The sequence below is a fragment of the Phaenicophaeus curvirostris genome, chromosome 8, assembly GCF_032191515.1.
Source record: "Phaenicophaeus curvirostris isolate KB17595 chromosome 8, BPBGC_Pcur_1.0, whole genome shotgun sequence".
Lineage (NCBI taxonomy): Eukaryota > Metazoa > Chordata > Aves > Cuculiformes > Cuculidae > Phaenicophaeus > Phaenicophaeus curvirostris.
Genome location: NC_091399.1, coordinates 38,390,281 through 38,408,274, shown reverse-complemented (window position 1 = coordinate 38,408,274; position 17,994 = coordinate 38,390,281). Strand labels below are relative to the sequence as shown.

Below are 17,994 nucleotides of genomic sequence, written 5' to 3'. Positions count from 1 at the left end.
TTTGACAATATTTGAACAGATACAAGGCTTTTGAATGGGTGAATGGAGAAGTATAATAAAAAAAGCATTCCTCCTGAATAAGTTGTGATATACTGTTGTATCAGAAATAATACATGAGTGTGAATACAGGTATGTAGGACCAAAATTGCCCAGGTGACTTTCTCAATTTCTAGTGCTTTATGGTCTCACCGTCATGATCCTGCTATAATCATCATACTGTATGTCCATATACTACCATTATTCCTTTCACACTAGAAACCAAGAGGTGCTAGGAGTGCTGTGATTTGAGCTATAACAATGCGCTATTATTCTGCATATCTCAAGTTCTTGACTACACAGCAATAGAGGTTGTTGGTTTCCAGGGCTATTAGAGAACAATAGGAAATCACTGCTCTTTAATTTCCACTGGCATAACTAGGAAACAGACTTGCTAACGCATCAGGTGAATGTGATGTGAGGAATAGGAAGGGATAACACCTTCTAGCTTTGCAGAACCTAAACATGATTTCTGACTGGTAGATCTAGAAAAAGTATTCAATGCCTTTAATGGAAACCATAACTTATATAGCAAGTGCACTGTAAAAGAAAAATACAGTGAATTTATAATACCTACCCAAGTATGTGAGCTATACATTAGTGATCACCTTAACATTGTGATACATTGCATGTATTGTTTGTCCTCAGGGAGACAATTAAGCATTAAGATGTAGCCTCCAACTTCAGAGGCATGTTTAGCATAACTGGCATCTGTTTTACCAACATGAGGGAACACAAAACCACAGTGGTGGCCATTTCTAGAATTAGTTGTTAGAGACAATTTTTTTCCTGTCATTAATAAGTAAACTAATTTTGTCCATTACAAATTAGTCCAGATTTTACTTTATATTTAAAAGGGAAAGATGTTGAGGAGAATTTTCATCTCATTCATGTTTTCTGGATACTGATTGCCAGTGACTCCACCTTCATTAAAATCAATATATTTTTTTAATAGTCATTGATTCACTTGACTCACACAAATATGGACACACTTATAGCAGCAGCCTGTGATAAGGAGTCAAAGGCAAATGAAGTAGATGACTAGATTTAGGGGAAAACAGAGAATAAGAATCATACAGCAATCCTGTAAATCCTTAAAGACAGGAAAAATATTAGAAATTAGGAACTAGAAATCTATTTCTAATGAAGACAGCAGAAACAAAAAGTATCATTATAAAATGCATGGTAATTCTTTTTTTAACAAAACAAAGCAGAACAATTTTAATACATCAATTTAACACAAAATAATTTATTGGTTTCAAGTGTATTACACCTAGGTAGAAAAGGACTCGATAGGTTTTTTACCTGGGTTTTTACCTGTGGTTTCTTCATTAAATTTTTAAACATGATAAAGTGTTCAGATGAAAGAATATGTCAGAAGAATATTGTAACTTCAGATGCACATGATGTTTGATAACAGAAAAGTGACCAAACAAATATTCTCTGAAAGATGTTATTTGAATCCACATTTACAGAGAGAGGAAAGTTCTGGCTATAGCAGATCATAATGTGTAGTACAAAAGTTAATGTTAAGTAATACGGTGCCATCTTAAGGAAAAAATGGCATTTTCTTTCCTAGAACATTAATTCAATAGTGAAAAAAAGGTTCAGACACATGCAGCAAAAATTACCTGAAGCAGAAAATTTGATAAAGAGTTAATTTGAGGCAATGATTAATAAAGGCTTAAGACAAAAATTATGAATGGCATAATGAAAGCAAATTAATCTTTCCTTATACAAGGCCAAGACTATGTTAAATGATGCAGTTACTCAGACTTAAGATGTATTAAAAGCACTTATTCAATACGAAGTATTTGCTTCAAAATACTATTTATAACAAAGAAAAATGGGAAAGAGATGCAAAAGTAGAGTCCTATTTATTTAAATCTTTCCAACATTTGTGCTTATCTGCTGGTTTGTTTCACAAATAACAAAATAGACAATAGCACAACAAAATGCAAAGGTTTCATTAGCACCACATTTCAATTGTGACTGACACAACTATCACCTTCATCCCAATTTCATAATTTTGGACCTCTGAACTTTGGCTTTCATTTTTCCCAGATAGAATTATGGCATACTGCTACTGTTCTATGCCCTGATAGATTTGTTATACATTGCAATTTAGATGGAATACAGTGGTGACACACACTTTCCAGAGAACCCAAAACAAATATTCCAAAAATAGCTAAATTAGACACTGTATGTACTCTTCAGTATGATTCTTCAGTATCATTAGTATTAAAAATAACTAGTCCTGAGGGTATTCACTAGCAGCAAAATGGCCTCCACCCCAATCCAATTCAATATTTAGGGTGACAGAAAATCTGATCCTCCGTCATCCATTCTCATAGCAGGGGAGAGATAAAGCAGTTCTCCACATCATTTTTCTGCAACACTGGAAAGATCGTAGCTACCATCTGTAAAGAATTTCTTGATGGAGTGAGCAATCTTAAGCAATGAACTATAATATCCGAATAAAGGAACACCATGTAATGGAAAAAGTACGTTTTCTAAATTTGTAAATAGAATTTACATACAGTCTTGATAAGAAAGAAATACCTTGAGAGATGATGAAGAATGGATTACAGTGTAACAATGTTTAATTAAAGACTTGTAAGCATCTTTCATTCTTGTTGAGAAAAATTCAATTAAGGAATGGATTACATGACTTCATGCTTCATTATGTAGCTAGCACCTACTATTAATTGTTTTTTCCAGTACCTTGCTCACTTTTGTTTCCAGAATGGTTAAGTTACAGTAACTTTTAATTCCTTCATTCAGTAAAAGAACTGATCTAAAGATTCTATTTAAAAAGTTTTACACAGAAAGGATAGCTTAAGTAATGTTATTGTAGGACCTCATTTGCAGTTAGAAAAACATTAGTCAGATAGCACTGGCACATCTTCCACAAGGATAAATGGCTTGTCCTGACAAAGAGCTTGCTTGCAGTGCTATAGAGGATCCAGATGTGGCATCACCCACCCCATATATTAGTGTACTCTTGGTCAAGGTATCATATGCCATATTAATGACTTGCCATGCAAGACTCCTCCCACAGCAAGGAGGTGTCCTGGTGAAGAGCAAGCCCCACTCTAGAGTTGAAGCACAGGTTGAATACACATTTAAGAACAGAACTTTGACATCCGTAATATAGGCAGAACACTGATTACCTTAGGTAGCTCTTCAATTTGATTGGCATCTAGGTAAAGCTCCTCTAATGTCCGCTCAAAGTTAAAAACCTCCTTTGGCACCTGCTGTAGGCCACAGTGAGAGTAATCTAACACTGAGACGATTTCTTCTTCACCACGAAAACACCGGCAGGGCACCAAGCGGCCGATAATTTTCCTTTTGGTTGTCATCTCCAAACAGCATACTGAAGGAAAAGGGGAAAAAACAGTTTTCTGAAACCATCAACATTTCTTTAGAATTGTTGTCAAGACTGCAGTCCTTTAATGCCATTTTTCCTACGGGATATCTGTAGTCTGCATTCTACATTTCTTACTCTATCTTTCCGCAAAATATGAAAAAGTGAGATTTGGCAGGGTAATCACAGAAAACAATCTCAACATATCACCTGGGATAGAAGAAAACATGCCAAGGCCATCTGCAACTGTTGTTTTCCTTGAAGATGAAAATTAAACACTACGCATACGAACATGTCCATCAGACAAAGTACAAAATGACAGTGTCTGTACTTTGCATTTCAGTCCCTTGCTCAGCATGGACTGTGGGTCACTGAAGTGTATCAGTCATAGTCAGTTGGTTCTGACTCTTACTGACAAACACTCAGCTGTATTATACCTGATTTCTCTGAAATCAAGTTCCTTAGCTTTCCACAGTTATTGCTGGAGTATATCCACTGTCTTTTTAATCAGGTGAATAAAGAAAAGTCATTTCAATACTAGAACAAATGTAACCCAAGCTCAGATAGTTTGTGTACCTGACATTCCTATTTCTCTTATGTAACCTCAGCCTGTTGAAAACTCAGACAAGGGACTCAGCAGAAATACCAGCAATTTTTCTGCAGTAAAATGAACATCTGGGAAATCTCACCACAGTCTGTTCCTTAACTTCTAGATGCCACAGATCTTCCTTGCATACACAGTTTGTACAAGCAACTTCAACTCAACCGTTCACACAATTGCAACTGTTCACACCACTGCATATCACTGTTTTTCAGTGGAATAAAAATACTTTAACTCACTCCTCTTGAACTGAGAGGACACTTAGTAAGCAGATTTTATACAAGTCAAGCAGCCTCTAAATCTGCCACATTTTCAGATGTTATTTTAACACGATTATAGATAAAGCAGGCTGTCCTGAAACATATTACCACAAAGCCAAGAAGTGCTAAATCTTCAACCCCCGTTTTCTAAACCACTTACAAGGTTTTGAATTATACATTTATGAAAAAAAGCACAAAATTAGTCCGAGTAAAGCAAAATAAAGCCCATGAGGATTCTTTTTCACAGGATGCCAGCGAAAAAACAACTGCATATCCATGCATAATATCAGTGGAGATAATCCGTATTGCTTAAGACAATATTTATCTGAAACAGAAGATAAAAAAATAATTCAACTGGTCAGATAATGCTCCATTCATGGCTCTTCGTGACTTTTTAATCACGTAATACATTGATATTTTGTAGGTAAATAAAATACTCAAATGTTCTATTTCCTTGTTTAAATTTTATGAGCACCTAATCCTCCTCTAGCAGTACCAATGAGATAAGCACACGTAAACTGTCAGAACCAATCCCCTTTTTTCATGTTCCAAAGAAGACCGAGATGTTGAAAGAACAACAGTGAAACCTGCACATAGCTGGTTATTCACTCAGCAGGGCCAGCGACAGGCTTTCTGTTGGCTGATTCTGGCTTGAAGGGAAAGCTTAAAACAGAGAAAAGGGTACAGTAGTTTTGTAACTCAGCTTTACCAGATGCCAAGTTCATGGGTATAACATAAACTTTTTCTCTTAACTACAGTCAGCTGATGCAATGAAAACATCTGCATAATATACTGTGCATAAACTTCTGAAAATGTAAAAACAGATGAGTTATAGGTATGAAAAAAGAAGCAATTCATTTACAAAATAATAAATCGGAATATCTGAAAGTTTTATTTTAGTTCAACAGTATAGTCCACTGCAGAACACAGCTACACAGCTCAAATTTAAAGATGACATTCACCACTCAAGTTTACTCCATGAACTTCAATTAAATTCCTTATGTCAAGAGCACTAGATCCCCAGTCTGATTCCATACCCAACACTGTGGCTGGACCTGGGTTCTTGACTGACACTCAAAACTTGCAGGATAAAGAAACGTTTATTTAACATTGCCCCTAATTTTCCTCTGGAAATAAGACTTACTGCCTTTGCAACCCCAAATCTGTTGGCCAATTTCAAACACATGTGAGAAGAAATTACTTCTATAATTTTCTCAACTTCAAAAAATGTCGCATTTGTTACTTTTTATTTAAGGCAGGAAAAGTCCCAGAGCTCTACTACAAAGCAAGTCCAGTAGCAGAATGGCCCACTACACCTGCGTTCCCGGGGCGATTCACGTGTTATCTGATCTTTCCACACCTTTTTCACTCTGTCTGCTCCAACCACCATAGTCACACATCACAGGTAATCAGTTCATTTGGTCTTGTGAAGTCTGTGTTTGGATGTTGGAAGAGGCTTTAGTCATCTCTACCTTGCACCATGTTCTACCTAATTTTACGATCACCAGAAGCTGCCGCAACTGCTCAATCATAGAATCACATAATCACTAGGTTGGAAAGGACCCACTGGATCATCGAGTCCAACCATTCCTATCAATCACTAAACCATGCCCCTCAGCACCTTGTCCACCCGTGCCTTAAACACCTCCAGGGAAGGTGAATCAACCACCTCCCTGGGCAGCCTGTTCCAGTGCCCAATGACCCTTTCCATGAAAACTTTTTTCCTGATGTCAAGCCTGAACCTCCCCTGGCAGAGCTTGAGGCCATTCCCTCTTGTCCTGTCCCCTGTCACTTGGGAGAAAAGGCCAGTTCCTTCCTCTCCACAACCTCCTTTCAGGTAGTTGTAGAGAGCAATGAGGTCTCCCCTCAGCCTCCTCTCCTCCAGGCTAAACAACCCCAGCTCTCTCAGCCGTTCCTCGTAAGACCTGTTCTCCAGGCCCCTCACCAGCTTCGTTGCTCTTCTCTGGACTTGCTCCAGAGCCTCAACATCCTTCTTGTGGTGAGGGGCCCAGAACTGAACACAGGATTTGAGGGGTGTGGTCTCACCAGTGCCGAGTACAGAGCTGACTTCAACAAACCTTCACAGCAAGGAAACAAGGCAGCAAGAGGGAAAGGTGTCAACATCAGCAGGACTGCAGAAGGGGCCATGGGGAAAGAACGTGAAGCACGCAGCAGCAGGCAGCCACCAGCTGTGTTCCCCTGCCCAGGACACCGGCCTGGGGTGCCCTGTCATGTCACCCCTCTGAAGGAGCACCCCTGGAAATGCACCAGCAGCAGAAGCCAGCCCCAGGGAGGGCAGTGCTATCACCTCCTGACCTCCCTGTCACACCCGAATCGCCAGCACGACCACTGATGCCAACCTGCACTGTGGCTTCAGTTCCAGAGATCTTCCCCTTGAGTGCACAAGATCAAACCAGACAAAATCTGTAAAAGCACTGGGCACAGAGCATGTATTTCACATGAAAAATGAAATTAGCTATCGAGCTGCACAGCCTTTTTGTATTCAAGCATAGGAAGCGGCATTTGCAACTGCATATTTGAAACCTTGACACAATAAAAATAAATGCCCTTGGAATATCAAATTATTTGTAGCTTTTCAAGCCATTTGAAGATAATGAACAATTGAACAGTGACATGTACTTCAAAAACTACTCAGAAAAATATTCTTCCATAGGCATTACAAAGCACTTAGCTTTGCATTATTCTCCTCTCCTGTAGGCATACACATAAAACAAACCCTGCATTTCATTTTACTAGAAACCCAGAAAGCTAGCACTAGAAAGTGTAAAAACACTGAAGTGGCAGAACTGTACTACACTTAGCAATTACAACAGCAAAACATTTTAAATAATTTTTTTCTTTTGCTTATGGACACAAATATTTGTATAATTGCAGTTCATAAAAATAAAAATATCTATAATTTTTTATTCACTATAATTTTTTTTAGAAATAAGAAAGAAAAAATGCAGAGGATAAAAAAACGTGATTTAATTACTTTGCCCTCCTCCGAAGCTGTTTCAATAAGAATGTGTTTCAATAAGAAGTCGGTTTTCATGTGTCCATAGTCTGCTCCATTACTTTCCCTTTGTAATTAAAGAGAAAACAAACAAAAATGCTGAACAACTGTTCCAAAGAATCCCAAGGGATTTATATTATTCTTTGCAACCTTTTCAGAAAGCACCAGTACAGAACTAGAGGACCTGTGGTACGCTTGAAAGGACTAAAATTTCATGCCCTGTGGACTAATGGTAATTAAACTCTTTATTAATTTCAGTATTATTAATTCCTATCCTGGACTAATCCCAGCTTTGGCAATTACACTTTTCGTACCTACATTTTATTCCTTCATAATTTGCATAAAGCTTCTCCTTTGTTCTGCTGGTTCCTTGCTGTAAGAGGATTGCCACATGAGATCCTTTAGAACAAAATTTAAGTCAAACAGAGTCAACAGAAAGCCAAGCTCCCAGCGCTGATTGCTGCTTTATAAAATTCCTTAATCCGTGTCAGTGGTATGGAAAGCCTTCCTAGCTCCTCACAAAAACACCAGTGCTCAGTACTTTCCCCCATTTAAACTAGAGAACAAGGATGCAATGTACACATTTTTTTTTTCAATTTTGATGAAGGACATTTATTAACATCTTAAGTAATACATAATTCTATACAACTGCATTCATAACAAACTGTAATGTACCATTTTTCAAAAATTCAGAAAAACAAAACCACAAACACATTCTTCCCCACAAAAGCTTAAAAATGTTATCATCTGTTTTCTGAATGCTTTTTAAAAATCTATTCTTTCTTGAATCAGATTAAAGAAACTATGAAAGAAGCAAATATAAACCACAATTTATCAGCTTCATGCAAGTATCTCATTACCATTATTTGCAGTGTATAAAGAAAATCCTTAATCTAAGAAAAACAATAGTCTTATGGAAATTAATTACAATAAAATCTAATCTCTTCACAATTAATGGATCTTTTGTGCAGTAAAACTACTAATCCCTGTTTCTCAGTGTCATAAGAGAAGATGTTTTCCTTACCTATTTAAAAGGCAGGCAGAAAATATTTCTGCGCGCTTCACAAAACTGATTTGAAGATGGAATATAATAGCTCAACAAACTTCAAAACTTCACGTCTTAAAAGAACAGAAGAGGCAGCAAGTTTTTTCAAAAAAGACAGAATAATTTACTTTTTAATGTCAAAAGCTTTTTGTTCTGCAATGGGCCTATACATCATCAGATACATGTTTTTATTCCCCTCACAAAGTAATTAAAAATCTGCTTTAAAAAGCACAACAAAAATTGCCATATCTCTCTGAAAATATTTTTATCTAATCTGTTTAGTTTTATCCTAAAATATGCAAAGGATTATCTGCAGTGTGTTTTACTTTTCCATTAACAGTGTTAAAAAAACCCAGTAAGAACAAGCAGCAATTATTGGCCAAGCAATTTGAAAGAGCTGAAACATAAAAACTAACTTCAAATTGCCTTTGGAATCCACACAATTTCTTGTTGATAGTGCATCTGAAATAACAATTCCCAAATACTGCATTTGAAAGATAACTACAGTTATGAAGTCAGCACTCTTGATCGTTTGCGAGCTGTGAAATTTTGAATGTATGTATTTATAAGCATGCTAAAACAACTCAAAGAATTCAAAAACCAAACACCAGGGTAGAAAACATTGGTAAGACTACCCAAAAAAGCTTTGTGATTCATAGTTTCTACCTGACTCAGTGACACCCAATAGGCAGCAAGTGCTGTAGGACCAGCCTGTGCTGCCTAACGGGCATCAAACACCAACTTGTTCACACTCCTGAAGTTTCATTCAGAAAACTGAAAGAAACTGCAATGTTTAAAAGGTCTGGTACTGCTAGAAAGTTACTGAGAAATCCTGAAAATAATGACCTTAACAGTAGGAGTGGAAGCATTACAAAGCTGAAATAAGCAATAATGGTAACGTTTGCCAGAGGGTTCAGAAAATACTAATTATACTCAAAGCAGCAGAGAATTTGCTTCACTGATTTCTTTGTTATACATCACAGATAAGTAATGATTTTCCTGGGTTTTTTTTTCTTTCTCTTATCAGCATAATCAACAACATTAATATGCTAATATGTTAGCTCTTTCAGTGAGTTATACTATCAGGCTTAGCAATCACAAATATATCAATCAGTTTCCAGCATCCCCTTCTAGTTCACCTAGAGGTCTTCCCTCACTCCAGAAGTGATGCAGGTGGAGAGTGGTTCTTTGAGATATCCAGGCAGTCAAGCCCCAGAATCCTATTCCACTTGGAGTCTCTGAGGCGGATCCCCTCAACTCAACCCATGGCCCAGCCAGCCCACTCATCCCCTACACCTCCCTGTGCTGCCAACCACCTCTCTCAGGCACAGTGCTAACCTGATCACAAGAAGAGGCTGGAGACCAAACTCTCCAGCTACAATTTCTTCTCCAGACTTCAAACCTTTCTTTTAGCCTCATCTTGTTGACAGTAGTAACATGTTTTTATTAAAATCACGCAAAACATTTATACTGTGAAATAGAAGTCTTTTCGGGAGTAGGTAGCATGATTTTTGCCTCTGTAAGAGCTGAAGATACAGAAGGTTCACCACCTCTGACCATAGAATCATAGATTCAAAGAATAATAGAATGGTTTAGGTTGGAAGGGACCTCAAAGATCCTAAAATTCCAACCTCCCGGCCATGGGCTGAGCCACCTTCCACTGGATCAGGTTGCTCAAAGCCTCATCCAGTCTGGCCTTGAACACCTCCAAGGATGGGACATCCACAACTTCTCTGGGCAACCTGTGCCTGTGCCTCACCACTCTCACATTAAGAAATTTCTTCCTAATAGCTAAGCTAAATCTCCTCTCTTTCAGCTTAAAGCAGTTACCACTTGTCCTATCACTGCACTCTCTGATAAAGAGCCCCATCTTTCCTATAGGCCCCCTTTAAGTATTGGAAGGCTGTTCTAAGGTCTCCCTGGGAAGGCATGGGGAATTTTCTTGTTCATTCCAATGGGTCAGAATTTCATATCACATTTTGTCTGTTGAAACAGATTAAATAATGGGGACTTCAAACAGGAAATCAAGCAAAGCTTAGCATATGGCTGTACTTAAGAAAAACAACTGCAAAACAAGCCTCAAATTTCCTTCAGCCAAAACGCTTTTTCTCACTGATATTCTCCTACCACTGGCCAGACATCAACTTTTGTTTTCTTTCTTCTCTTTTAATTAATGATGTGTTCTGTTCAGATGAGTTACCTTGTGTCTATATTCAGACTGGGTCAGTGAAATATTCAGGGAACTTCAAAGATTTCAGAGTCAACTTAATTTTCAGTACAACTTTTCAATTAGAAATACAGCACTATTAATAATTCAGATATATTTTTAAAATGTACAAAGCTACATGCATATACAAGCTGTACCCTCTTCATGCAGCTTTTAATGTTTAAATATGCTGCTCACCCTTCTATATTATCTACAACTTTGCAGGCATCATCTTAGCATTGTCTTGTATGAAACTCTGTATGAGTTGTTACTCATTTATTCCTTTCCTTAGTCAGTTGTGTAACTCTTACTGCCTCCATTTTTTAGTTTTGATTATAGTCACGACTTTGTGTTTATAACCATAATACCACACTTGTGACATAGTATTATTATTATGTAAGCTCTTAAATCAGTAGTGACTGCTGCTTTTCATATTCTCACAGTTTTCCAGTTCAACAAGAAGTTCTGATGAAATGTAATCTGCTTATTCTTTGCCTGAAAATAAGCATCCCTCTTCCTTGAAATTGTACGTCACCTATAAAATCTGGGGTTTTTCTCCCCTTAAGATATCAAAATGGGAAGGTGTATTAATGCCTTTGTGTTAAGCATTATGATACTTCACCGGAAACAAGTACACTACTTCGTTTATCTGTGTTTAGGAAAAATTAACTTACATTGCAAGAGATAGAAGGAAGGACTAGAACAAACATGCATGACAGCAAGAAACAGGCAGTCCATCCACGTCTCCCGCTGTCAAAGGGCAGCGAGAAGCACTGGAACAAGGGTGGCAGGAGCCACCCCCATTGCTGCAGCCCAGAGCACTTCTGGTTATCAAACCCCTCGCTGGGTCCTGACTGCTCCTGTACACCTGCTGCTCAAGTTGGGGGGTTCGCAAGCGATGCACCATAGACACGCCAGTCCTATTCAGCCTCCCTTATGGATGGACACAGCGCTGTCCCTGTACACTCCAGCAAAGGAGAGCCACACACCTAAGGAAGATGCTGGCACAAGAGCAAGTATGCTTGATTTGTCTTGAGAGCTGGAGACCAGAACACTTTTGAGAATCAAAAGCAATGAGTCTTTTGCTATCCTACTTTCAGTGAAAGTACAAGGTAAAAGCCCCCGGGTACCTCTAAACCAAGACCAATTCATCCCTAACTGTATCTATCCATATGACACCTGCATGTCAGTGTATGACACAAATGTCTGGTGAATGGGATTGGACTTCGTGGTGGTGGAGTCACAGTCATGTTTACTTTTATCCATACATACAGACAAGCATGTGTTCCAGAGGCAGGGCAGGGAATGTGTGTGAGCAGCTTTGTCATGTCACACACAGCCAAGACCTGGCTGGCCAGCCACCTTCCATGTCATGATCAAAACCATCCACCAGCTGAGGCTTCAAATCTATCTTTGCTCTTTGTTACTTTTGAGCTGCTAAAGAAAATGAGATGGGACTCTATGGATGACCCTCTTCCCAACATTTTTGCTAAAGTAAATGCAATTGCAAACTGAAAGCATCTTTCCATGCAGGGAAAGAAAATAAAAAGGAAAAAAAGGCAATGTAGTGTCTCTATTTGAATAAATCAATGCTAAGACCTATGCAGGAAAGGAAGGTAAACAGGGCAATATTAGAAGACTTAGAGGAGGAAATAGTTGCAAGTAAGGCTCTGCAGAACCACTATGTAATTTCAAACAGAAGCTCCACTCTGCAGCCCTTTGGCTTTGATCATGACTGGCCAGAGAAAATACAGGTTCACAAGAACAATGTAAAACTTCAGTGTTCTAATTAGAACCTGATTTTTTTGCAAGGTTTCAATGGGTATATTTTTAAATGGAGAAAGCACACTGCTTAGTTTGAACAGGACTCTTTCCTTTCCAACTTATCTTCTCCATTGGAAGTCACTACATACTTTTGCTAGCTACAGTTTTACATATCGTGCTTAGAAGCAAGAAGTGTATTCTACAGAAAGTTCACATTTGAGCCAGGTGAAGGAATAAGGCAGGATGCTTTTATGTTCTAATTGGTAATTCAAATTTAGGAATTTAAATATTCGGTTTATATAAGCCATTTGTAATGGTTTTCATTAATCTTCCTCAAAAGATAACAAAACTATAGTTCTAAAGGCAAAGTCACAATAGCAGAATTATTAGAATGCTTCCAAAGGGGAATTTATCTTATCAAAAAGAAGGGTGTGAAATATTATCTGAATAGTTTTCTTGCACAGAAATACCATGATAACCAGCATATCTTGCCCAGAAATACTGTTCAATGCATAGTAATTGAGTTCTCTTCATTATATCTCCATTATAATATTCTGCATTCAAGTTCATATTTAGATTTTGCTAATCCTAAAATAAAACAACCAAGCATGAATAATCAAATTCCAACTTTACCTTTTGTCTCCTGAGAATATTGCTCACAGAAAGCTGCATACAATTATTAGAATGGCAATTTTCTCTATCTTTGCTACAAGACCTGGGATGTCACTTATGACTGTACCATCATCTCAGTAAACGTTTTCACCATTTTACCATTCTGAATAAATGTTTTTCAGATAATCTTAACCACAGAAAACTATGATTCCAAAACCCAAGACTGCTTAGTGACAGCAGAAAAAGTTGCAGTGTGTTGGGTTTTTAAAAAACCTATATCCTATTCTCACTACAGACAGCTTGTGCATAACCAACCTTATGGAAAAATCCAGGTTTATTCAGCTTCTTTTCATATAAGAAGTGTCAGAATTTCAATAATCCATTGCATATTAGTATCATGTGCCGAAACAAATTATACTCTTAATTGCTAGAAATTAGAATGAGTTTGATGGCCCACCCTACAGACATTTAAGTAGGAGAGAGTCTCAGTAAAGTAAGATAAGAAATAGCCTTCTTTGGAAAGTGTGCTTTTCTGAAAACTGGGAAATTTACATTTCAACTTATATCTTTGATGTGTTTCAGCTTCTACTTGAAATAATCCTTCATTTTAAAAGATCATCTGGTATGAAATTCAGGATGAGATACGCTTTATTTCTTTCCTTATGGTGTAATGGATTTTGCTACCTATACGATGGCTAGAACTGCTATCCAAAGGAACAGTATAGAAAACATAATTTACCTGCTAAATACATCAACTAAACAAATTGGTATTTAAGTATGAGCTATATAACTTTCATTAAGCCAGGGTTTCTTCCTCATAGAGGAAAAGGATCATACAGAATACCCAATTGCTTTTCAGCGGTTTACATCACAATCCATCTGCATTATTCCTGACAAATTAATCAGCTTAGCAGGATCTTACTACGGGAAAACTGTATGCATTTTGCTGAGTTTGCAGAATGAAAGTTGCAGGGATGATAATGTGCAACTACAAACTCCAGCTAGAAAAGAAAGTTTTTAATTAAAGTGACAACTATGGCTTACAATGAAACCTGAGCTTCTTACAGTGGCAGATAGTAATGGTTGGACTTGATGATGCAAGAAGTCTTTTCCAACCTGGTGATCCTATGATTCCACAGAACCCAGGCAGAGATGTGCTGGGACAAAGAACCTTCCTCTTCCTTGTTATTACTGCTTCCTTGCTCCTCATGGGTTTGGTACAGTCACACTGGAGTACATATTACTTAAGTCCAAAACAGAAGGAGATTAAGTTTATTTTCAACATGTCATAGCACCACTTATTCAGATATCTGTGTCTCCAAGACCCAGTTACATTTGAAATACATATAACAAACTGTCTAGAAAATGCATGTCACTCACTTGCCATGGTAAATGGTTGCATCCAGACACTAAACTTTTCCAAAACCCTTTTCCTTTTAGAAAAATTAGAAATCTATTACTCATAAAACATTACAGTTCTGGTTCCATGAGAGTTTTTTGCTAATCTTCTCCACCACTGAAACTTCACCTTGAGACAGTTTCTGTCCCTTACTGTCATTACTGTGAGTATTCCTACTATTCCTTGGATTTTTCATGAGGTCTAGCGTAGCCCACAGCCTGCAGGACTGCAGGACGCAGACTACATCCTACTTCACCACCCAAGTGAAATCTGCTTGTGCACTACTCCACTCCTTATTTGCAGCTTCTTTGCTTCTATCAAAAGCAATCCAGGCCACAAATGCCACACGAGCTGAGCAATTTGACACTGCCACAGTGATGTGGATCCCTTCACTTAACCAGTCCTTAATGGCTATTACAGTGACCAGTTCAGCATGCACTCTGTGCCACATTACAGCACTGGCAGGTGGCTCTGGGCTTCTCCCTTTCTACTCGTGATGCTCCCAGCCACCTCCTCTTGACCTTCTATTAAACTGTTCCTCTTTGAACAGCCCTGTACTTAATGCATTTTTTTCCTATGATCCTCCACATTATTGACAAGTATAGTCCATGCAAAACCTTTTCTGATCCCTGATTGTTTTCCTCACCACACTCTCCTTCTACAGAAAGTGTTCTGACTTCACCTCACCATTACCTAGTTCAGCTCCTCTGTTTTCCAAGTTACTGAAATGTTAGAAGTTCTGCTTCTTCTCTGATCTCAGTTGCTTCTCTTTTCTCTCAGCATCTCCTGGTATCCTACTAGATTTTGCATAACCTATTCTCCAGCAGTTATCTATCCTCTTTAGCCTTTTCTGGTCTTTCAGTCATTCACCAGCAATAACTTTATCATTCTTCCTGATTTTAATGCAGTTCTGGATTCACTCTCCTTCATACACTCCCTTTTGTCCTTCACAGCCTAACCCCAGCTCTTACCTCCAAGTCCCCTTTTCTGGTTCACACTCTCTTTCCTTCTCCTCCTCAGCTCCCCGTGTCTGGCTTTTAAGTTATGCACTACTACAACTATTTCCAATAATCAGGCTGGCTTTCTTTACTGCACAATTATTCGCTCTTTTGTGAGCTCCTACACAAACCTTCAAATTCTCCAATGAATTCCTTAGTTCTTACCATTGTTCACTTGCGACTAAAAACTTCCCCTTACCCCCACTTACTCTCCCTTCTCTCTACAGAAGATCTTAAATTTTGCCAGGAAAAATATAGAGCCTTTTATTGCCCATCAGTTCATTTTTCTTCTGTTATTCTATCCTCCTTCGTGTCTACTGATGCTTCCATTTGTTTCACCATGCCCATTAATGCTGTGCATCCAGGCTGTAATATGTTTGCATATGTGTTCCTAAGTCAGATTATCAAAATGAAAAAGCCTGTATCTATATACCAAAACATCAGCAGAAGCAAAATCTTAAAAACATAATTCCCACAAGTACCCATGAAAATTGGTTGCTTGAATATGAAAATGTAATTTCACATCTAAACAGACATTCATCCCTATAAATACCTCACTACCCACAAATGCTTGAGTAAATCTTCTCTGTATTTCAATGTCTATAGTAGCTGCCATGTTTCTATCTTGCATAGTTTTAGACAGAATCAATTAATAAAATCTAAATTTTGCCCTTTCTCCCCAACTCCAACTGGTCCCATCGCCAGCCTTGAGCTGTGAAGCATTAAGCGCACAGATGCTCTTGATTAAAACCTTCCAGAACTCCAGGGGATTACGTATTTCACCTTCAGAGTTTAAAATATATTTATACTAGAAAAAAAGTTCTCTTCATTAAAGACTATATTATATAATTGCAGAAATCTGAATCTTTTACGTGTATTCATGGAAAAGACGTGCACAGTGTATTCTTTTTCTGTCCAACCACACTGACTTCTCCTTAAAATCTTGCAAAGCTGAAGCTCTATGGCACCAGGCAATCTCAGGAAGCTGCTCTAAAGGTAGGCATAACAAGAAATATAAGAGAAGAAAAGATGTAAACCAAAGGAAAAATAATATATCTCTCGTAGAAAATATTAGTTATGCCATGGGAAACGAGCCTCACTCTTCCTGATCTTTCATGAGAACGTATCACAGTTTATTAAACACATGCAAAGAATATTGAAGGTACAGAAAGGACACTACTAGTAACTGGTAGAGAGATTTCTAACAACTAATGGTTGCCTGCACAGCCATTGGAGATCACAAGAATGATCTTTCTGGTAACATTATCATCATGTAATGTAGTACTGGTAAACGGTTTCTTAAAATTCAATTTCACTTCCCTATGGAAATCTGTGGGTGGCAAATTCTCACTTTCTTTCAGTAGCCCATCTCTTAACCCTTAAATAAATTCTGGAGTTTTCTCTGTTTGTGGTTTGAACTTGTTTTGCCAGTGCCAGTTGCCCAGTCATCCCGAGATGAATTCAGAACAGCCTCACTCTCTGAAATGCACTAAACTTCTTCGTTGGGGAGGATGGAGGGGAGAGCCTTTCTCTGATGATACTGCAGTTCCCAAACCTCTGCAGAACCAGCGCAACCAGCCCAGCCTGCAGGGCTGCCCACTTTAGCACCAGAGCAGAGCTGCAAAACCGCTGCAAGCCGCTTGCTTTGCCTGGCTCAGGATGGACCTCTGTGGAAAGGCTGAGGATAACTGCCTTTCCCACAAGAAAACAGCAGATTTAAGGGCAATCTCTTTTACAACTAAATGATTGTGACAAAGGGCGATGACTTTATAAATCGGAAAAAACCCCAAAAACCCACCAGGCCTTTTTTGCTTCAAATGTTCCCAAAGAATGAGAAACAAGGCCCTTGATTGCCTGACACAAACAAAGCTTCTGTTTTTAAAAATAATTTTTTTAAAAAAAATAATCCATTCAACAGTTTGTGGATGTAAACTCTGTATCTAAGTCCAGGGAGTCTTATCAGCTCTGATCAGTCAGTCTCAAAATGCTGAAGGTAATGGTAAGTCTAACATTTGAGATACTAGAGAAGTTTATTACACAGTAGAGATAATAAATATGTTTAGTGGAATGATGGGAAACAAATATTTCTATTTGGTTTGTTCCATCCTTCTAAAGAGCCACTAAAACCACTCCCAGAGAGAAGGCCAGCTGTACTGTAAGGGACTAATGGTTAACCAGTAACACTGAAAAACAAAGAAGAGAAAGGCAGATTCCAAAACACTGCTTCAGTGCTTGTGGGAGGGGTATAAACTGTTGGTATATATTCCCTGCTGGTTAATTTTCTAGCTCATGCCTATTCTCTCTAGTCTTTCAATGCATAAATCAATAGTATTCAGTCATTTTCTGATCGTTTTTTACAGAATATGTAACTTTCGTTACCATTACAGCCACTGGTGAATGAGAACTACCATCCATGCAAAATCTGCATGCTGATAACATGCCTGTAGACACCAGCCAACACTGAAAAGCAGATGCACCCCACCTCCTCTCTGGCCACGTGTATGTTCAGGGGCTGGAACATAATAGTCCTTTAGGCTCCTTCTTGGTCAATGCCACAAAGAAAACACCTTAGTGTGTGGATTTACTCCACCCCAACTAAAGAGTCTGAAATGGAATAGATGAATAACCCAGGCCATTCGAAAAAGGGCATTTGAAAAGAACTGAATTTCTAAAGGTTTTCATCAGCAGAG

General features: G+C 38.2%; 1 protein-coding gene across 3 annotated transcripts in view; it reads right to left on the bottom strand.

Moving 5' to 3' along the window:
• The window catches only part of LRRC7 (leucine rich repeat containing 7), a 173,941-nt gene that overhangs the window by 96,752 nt on the left and 59,195 nt on the right, over nt 1–17,994 (bottom strand). For all 3 annotated transcript variants that reach the window (XM_069861984.1, XM_069861981.1, XM_069861983.1), the window contains exon 2: nt 3,210–3,412. In XM_069861984.1, the coding sequence (XP_069718085.1) occupies nt 3,210–3,412 (203 nt within the window). The remainder of the gene's footprint in view (nt 1–3,209; nt 3,413–17,994) is intronic.